We start from the raw sequence: 7,260 nt of genomic DNA, 5'->3' as shown, positions 1-7,260 counted from the left end.
TAGTCGCCATCTTTCGGTATTTTTAACTATTACGCGAAAGAGAGATCGTGGCCCTGACTGTGTCAATACATTTGGACGATACAGTGTTGCTACATTCGGTAACGCAGCAAGTACGTTCCTGTCTAATTGCTGTCGAATATATTCCCCCTCGAAAATCGAACAGACTCATCGATCTCTTATCTATTCAGCTGCGTAGGCGTACGAACGCGATACCAGATATTACTGCCATAAGTCGTCGTGTGTACAACGTGTTATTTGAATAAACAGCAGCACGGTATTCCGATACGCATTTGGTGACTCTCCCGGCCAATACTTCATTATTTGTCGATATGGTGTGTACAGGTCACATTGACATAACGATCGTAACAAACAATAAACTGCACAAAATTTATAATTACGTTCGTATTCATCTGATTAAGGTAACCAGAGAATTTCAACTGATGAATAGATGTTTTTAATTTAACGTGCACTTGATACACTTTCGAAAACATACGGTTCAAGGATGAATCAAGATGATTCATCCGGAAACGCGAGTAGAAACAAAGATCACTAGCAGTTCTCGCCAAATTGCTCTAAATATAACATTTCCAACGTGATCGTGAATTCGTCGAATATCAACATCATAATCAGTTCTGTTATCTCCGCAACTATTATCGGTCGTGTAAAAAAATCAAATCTGTCTATTTTACCACACGATTTCTATATATGGTAACAGCTTACCTATAGGATATCAGGTGGCACACGGTGTTTCCCGAAGTTCACCGAGTACACTGTAATTCCTAACGAATTTTTGCGCAGATCCTGGAATCACTTAACAGGAATGACGCAAACACACAGTAGACACAAGATCACGACCCGATAACTTCGCGAGATCCGCGAACGGCTCCGGTGCCATTCGTGCGACAACGACTAATGGTTGCGAGACGATACCCGTAACGATCGTTAAGGACAAACTTAATAATAGTAGCCGGATATTTACTATAGATCGCGAGTCGTCCAATTGGCCGGTCAGAGACGAATTCATGACTGGCGGCCACTTTGTGGATATATCGATGTGCATCGAGCCAAAATCGTCCCGCGGAACGCACGATCGCGACCTACGAAAGGCATGCAAAATGCATCGTGTGGGAGAACGTAATGCGTGTACACACACATGAAAAACGTAACACGTCTTATACGAGGTGGTTCGTTAATGCAACTTTCATTTCCCCGATTCTAGTCGTTTTTGCTTATATTGCAGCAGTTAAGAAGATACTGTTAATGAAACTTGCTAATTTTCTAAACTAACCTCTTTCTTACGACTGATTATTAAATTCACTCATTCGAGAAAACAACCTACATAATAATTTATGTTTTTCAAAGGTGTGCAAGTTAAGTGAAAATAACTCTGTTGTATACACATACGTGATCGCGTGGGTGCAACCTGTGCACGCACGAGAGAATTACACAGCTCGCGTGGTGCTGTCGCTCTCGCCGAGCTTCTTAATCGGTAATTAAGATTATGCAACCTTTGAGATAATTTATTATTTTAAATTTATCTAATTGAAGTAGCCGATATAGACGATTTATAACTGATGAAATTAAGCGATTATCATATTAACACGAGAATGAGAATAAATAGGGAGGTTAGAAAAATTTTCTAACCCTATTGAGGGAGTTGAACTCAGGTTCTTAGGAACGTAAGATTCATATCTTACTAAATTTGCTACCCAAGTCAATATATTAGATTTATTACTTTAATGCCTTAATACAGGGTGGTGACTTAAAGTCACTCTGCAAAATTGTACATTTTATAGATATGATGTTTTTTAGCCATTACGGTGTAATGGTGACGTAATTGAAGTATTATGCCACTAGGGGCCGTCGAACTCGACGCATCGCTTTCCACCTGCATGTTGCTAAACCGAACATCAGAAAATTAAGTCCGTTAGAACAGTTTCCATGAAAATTCGTGTTGTTTCCGTGTCGAGTGAATTAATTAGGCAAAACCATGAAAATGTTTTTCTTGCCGGTAAATGATTTTCTACCGTTGTGTAAAAATGGACACTTATTTCGCGAAGTCTGACGGAAAGATTTCGACGTCGATAAATAATTTCCTAACAATGCATTTGCAAAGAGTATAATATACCGTAATCGTTTCAAGTTTTCACGACTTCGTATGCGTCAGATCGAGTTTCGAGGTTTTAGCTTTCACGAGTGAAAGATATCATCTTCTCTGTTGATAAGGCACTGCAGAACAAAAACAATCGTTTTCAACAGGCCACTCTGACGATTCAAGGAAATATAACCAAGCCTGTGGGCGTTAGAAAATATTGTGCTAAGTAGCTTCACTTGTGCACGTAATTTATTGCTCGAACAAACTCGAGTAAGTCATTCTCACAATAAGAGAACTTTCTTTTTACATTTCAACATCTGCGATATATTTCCAGCACATAACCTTTAGGGCCATTCAGAAGGTTAGGCAGTTCACGAATGCTCGGACATTGCTCCATATGTACTTACAGTGGAAATAATTTTTATGCATGTAACGAGAAAAAAGCCACAAGAAGCGCGTCGAAATCCATTACGCCGCAGGATTACACGTATTGCAATTGCGAACGATAGAGGAGTTTCCCTTTTTGTTTACATAACAGCATACCGTTATGCATGGCATATCTTTAGCAACGACATATCGTACAATTACACCCCAAAAAAAATATATCTACTTAACTGATGTTTAAACATCTGTTATCTACCACCTTCAGTTATACAACAGGAAATTGTAATACAAATGACACGGATATTTAAAAGCACCGGCAACAAAATCACCCATTAAATAGCACAGTGGTATTATCGAAGGGCGAATTTTCGAATACGCGTCGCAGGACATAACCTAAATACAAATCCGTGCTTGCCATCTGATATATTCACTCACCCCTTCACGATTTGGCGCCAGGATAATTCACCGCTTTCCCCTCGGGTGCTGTCTGTTCACGAATTCGGGCAAAATGTCCTCGCATCTAACGTTCACCGACCCATTCCTTGCAGGACATCCTTGCCCCAACCGCACGATCGTTAGAGCGTCGAACAAACACGCGGTAATTCGTTCCTGCCGAATTGCGCGTCCGTGATCGACTTGTATTCGAGACAACACACATCACAACGCGAACCTTATTAGCGCAAGCAACGACGTTCACTGATCAACGCCGGTTACACGAATGCGATTCGCTTTTGTTTACTCTCTCCGAGCGCCGACAGCAGGTGGCGCACAAAGAAGTGGGGATCCCATAGTTATTTTCCTTTTGCACGATGTCGAGACGCTTTTATCGGGACGCCGAGCGTCGTTGCATCGATGGACTTGATTTTACTATTTGAAACGCGGGTGGATACACGTGGTCACGCCCGAAAGGTACGTTCGTGGAATTTCGTTGATAAGAAACGGTAGATAACCAGAGATTATCGAAAGCTCTATTATCGTGCGATTATTTGTAATTTCATTGTTGATGATCAACACATGATCAAAACATGATCGACTTTTTGATCTTTTTTGAATGAAGGTTGAGAAAATAAGTACACTTAATTTCTTTTTTTTCTTTCTTATTAAAATAGATGTTTATTTGAAAATGGATGTTTATTTGAAAATAGATGTTTATTTGAAATAGGTGTTTATTAGCAAGATACAAGTATTTTGGACATGTATGGACCGTCGAGTTCATATCCCATTTTTCTGTAGTAGTTTCTCGTCCCGACACCTGAATAGAAATATATGTGCAATGATTTTTATTATATACTCCAAATGCATAATGTTTGAGATTTTTTCCACCTGATATGACAGAAATTTTGCGAGATCCGTGTTCCTCCTTTGCTATCCGCTCAGCTTCTTCCATTAATAGCATTCCAAAACCCTGATGCTGGAACTTTGTGGGATCACGAGCGTTTACTGGAACGACACTACCATATACGTGAAGTTCTCTCACTATGGAACATCTGTCTTTAAGTTCTGGCCTGTAATATGTATTGGATTGATATAATTACGCTTCTTTTAATTTTCTGACCATTTTGAGAATTTCAATATACCTAAACGTTCCGTCCGAACATTTTCTCAGCCTTAGTAAGCCAACCAAAATATCTTGCGTGGGATCTTCGTAAGACAAGAACGTTTCCCACCCACCATTGGCAACATAATCACGACGAACAAGTTCCACTTCATAAGGTTGTATCTTGTGGTGTATTTCTTGAATGCCCACTTCTCGAGTTCTAACATCCCGACAATCGGTACCCAATTCTTTCATTTTCGCCATTGCCAACTCGCGTAAATTTCCGTGTTCTACTCCCGAACTGAGTATTTCAAAATTAGGTTTAGCATAAATAAAGATAATAATAAAGTATAAATTGGATACGAGTAGTTGCAACTAGTATTACCTGACTAAAGGCATAGGTATATCTCTTTGTACACGGTATACGCGGGTCCAAGGTGGTACCAGAGCCAAAATACGAGCTATAAGATCTATTAAAACGTTCGGTGGATAGCTCTTATATCTTCCAGTTTTCCATAATTCATACAAGCCTGTACCGCGTATAACTAGAGTTGGATAAATTTTTAAACCATCTGCTCTGAAAGCAGGGTTTTCAAAGAATTCCTAAGACACGTACAATATATTAATTAAATTAAATATCAAGAACGAAGAAACATAATTTGCTCAAGTATGACTCACAATGAATTGATTAACATCTCTCTCTATATCGACGTTTGGTAAATCTGGCATCATATGTGCTATCACTTTGAAGCCCGCATCTTTCGATAATTGGAAACTCTCGCATACTGCACGAACCGTGTGTCCTCTGTTAGTATCTCGTGCAACATCCTCATATACAGACTGTACTCCAATTTCTAAACGTGTACACCTAAGTATATTAAATTTTTTCAAACACAAATTAAAAGGAAAGATAATTTATTTTGAAAAAATTATTCTAACGGAATGGCGTACCCGTAACGTAACATATCGGAAAGGTGTTTTTTAAGGCAATAATCTGGACGTGTCTCTATAGTGATACCGATGCACTTTGTGCGACTCCGTTCGGAATATTTTACAGCTTCGTCGACGTTGCTACTAACGTGACCAGACAGTGCATCGTGTAAATTTCGAATAAAATAATCTCTGTAATCTTCTGGCATAGACATGAATGTACCTCCCATAACAATAAATTCAATTTTATCTACATTATGGCCTAATTGTTTTAGCTGAAATATTTCGTAATAATTACTTAAGTAAATTTCATTTATACAGAAATATTTGATAACTTCTTGATTTTACCTGTTCTACACGGTGTCTGGTTTGCAAAAATGGATTATACCTTGCCCGAATGGCTCTCATAGATGTAGGCTCATAACCAGTATAAGATTGTGTGGAATATTCAAAATCAGAATCAGGTCCACCTGGACAATATACACAAATATTTCCTGTCATGCTGATATGGGGACACCTGTGGGGTTTGCACATCACAGCCACAACAGCTATCTATAAAGACCAAATTATCTATAAAGTGTTCTTTTTTGCTGTAATTTGTATTAATCATTCTATATTGTTAAATTTTTATTTCATCATAATTTTTCATGTTAATTGCAATATATTAAAAATACTAACTCCACTAGCAGTTCGAATTGGTTTTGCTTTTAATTTTGGTACCAATATACTTCTTGCATTAGGTGGTACAGATGCTATAATATCAACTAATCTAGGTGAAGTATCCAAGCCATATTTAGAAGCTATTCGTGTTTTTAATTTATTTAAATCAATATCTCTGTTTTCTTCATGTGCTTTCAGAAGTTCCTGGATAATTTCTCCAATGGTTATAACCATACGTTCTTCTTTACTCTGATCAAATACTACAATCAAATAGAATATGTTTAATAAAGTGGATTATATCTTGTATAAATGTTGCTGCAAAATGATCTACATATACTTTCATTGAAATACTATAACAGAATTTCCACATTTATAGTACTTACCTCTCTTTTTTCTAAACATTGTGATATTTTTAAAACAGGTTCTACAGAATTAGTAATAATGTACTTAGTGTTTTGTTTTGCAAAGTATAAACCTTTATAGCTGTTAAAAGAATATGCGATTTTAGGTTAACTTCATTCACACCTATTTTTTTGTCGTAAACTCTCTTGGTAAGAGCGCTGCCCTCTACCATAGACGAAATCAAGAATAGACGCATCAGACAACACATCCTTTTATCCCCATCCCGAGGGCTCTAGAGCCCCCTTATTATTTTCATGTCGTATGCAACGTTACCGACTTAGCATAGAATAAGATTACAATATTAGTAGTGGTTGGAATTAGAACTACATGTACGAATACAAATGTACATGTACAATAATGTACAATATTCGAATATTTGCATATGATTCCTTTGGAAATTAACGCCTGAATGACCCATATAAGATTATATTGCGAATCAATTCAAATAAGAGAATGAATGAATTTTATGCATATAATGTAAGCGCTATGTATGCGGTTAATGCATATATTTTCCATACAGATTGCGGCAAATCGTTCTCGAAAATTGCACATTGTTGTAAAACGGCGCGTAGCGCGAAATGTGGCAAATGCGTGTGTCGGGGATTGCAACTTTGTTGCCGGGAATCGCTCACGAAAATTGCACATTGTTGCAAACGCGTTATCGGATTTGCAACTTTGTTGTCGCGAAAATTGCACATTGTTGCACGACGCGCCGTTTTGCAACAATGTGCAAATTTTCAGGAGCGGCTTCCGACAACAAAGTTGCAATCCCCGACACACGCGTTTGCCACATTTCACGCTACGCATCGTTTTACAACAATATGCAATTTTCGGGAGCGATTCGCGCAACAAACTCTCCTAAATAATGATTTAGATGGTAGTTTATCGTTATTGGAAGTCTTAAATAGAATTATTACATGCATTAACCTAATAAAATAGCTTAAATTGTTAATTTCGTATTGAATTAACAATTGCATGCAGCAGGCATTTTACATTTAACATTTATTATAAATATTTCATTCGTTTAACATTACTTGTAGCGAGTAGATAGTGAAATAAAGCTTAAACTTTACTTTCAAGTATTTTAATTGTAGAATAACTAGAGTTTCTTGTTAAATAACAATTCAGATGGTTGTTTATCACTGTTGCAAGTGTCAAATAAAATTATTGTAAGCTTTACCATAATAGAACTGCTTAACATGTTAATTTCGCACTGAATTAACCATTGAATTCGGTAGATTCGTCGGAAATT

General features: G+C 37.4%; 1 protein-coding gene across 1 annotated transcript; it reads right to left on the bottom strand.

Annotated features, from left to right (window-relative positions):
• Nucleotides 1-3,648: 3,648 nt before the first annotated feature.
• LOC108570664 (probable elongator complex protein 3) lies at nucleotides 3,649-6,019 on the bottom strand. The gene is made up of 9 exons (XM_017932556.1): nucleotides 5,990-6,019; nucleotides 5,625-5,866; nucleotides 5,295-5,498; nucleotides 4,968-5,221; nucleotides 4,695-4,884; nucleotides 4,402-4,619; nucleotides 4,057-4,317; nucleotides 3,803-3,984; nucleotides 3,649-3,731 (listed from the first exon to the last, which is right to left on the bottom strand). Exons 1-9 carry the CDS (start codon nucleotides 6,006-6,008, stop codon nucleotides 3,649-3,651), a joined length of 1,653 nt encoding a protein of 550 aa, XP_017788045.1. The 5' UTR covers nucleotides 6,009-6,019.
• Between the last annotated feature and the right edge of the window lie 1,241 nt (nucleotides 6,020-7,260).

The sequence above is a fragment of the Habropoda laboriosa genome, unplaced genomic scaffold (assembly GCF_001263275.1).
Source record: "Habropoda laboriosa isolate 0110345459 unplaced genomic scaffold, ASM126327v1 scaffold87, whole genome shotgun sequence".
NCBI classification, from domain to species: domain Eukaryota; kingdom Metazoa; phylum Arthropoda; class Insecta; order Hymenoptera; family Apidae; genus Habropoda; species Habropoda laboriosa.
Note: the sequence above shows the minus strand (reverse complement) of the source record. Positions and strands in the feature narration are given on the sequence as shown.

What these genes read in the sequence shown, in the direction of transcription:
- LOC108570664 (XM_017932556.1), bottom strand. An exon ending in GAGATGTTAATCAATTCATT is followed by an intron (nt 4,620 to 4,694) that starts GTGAGTCATACT and finishes TACGTGTCTTAG; the next exon opens with GAATTCTTTGAAAACCCTGC. An exon ending in ATACCTATGCCTTTAGTCAG is followed by an intron (nt 4,318 to 4,401) that starts GTAATACTAGTT and finishes TGAAATACTCAG; the next exon opens with TTCGGGAGTAGAACACGGAA.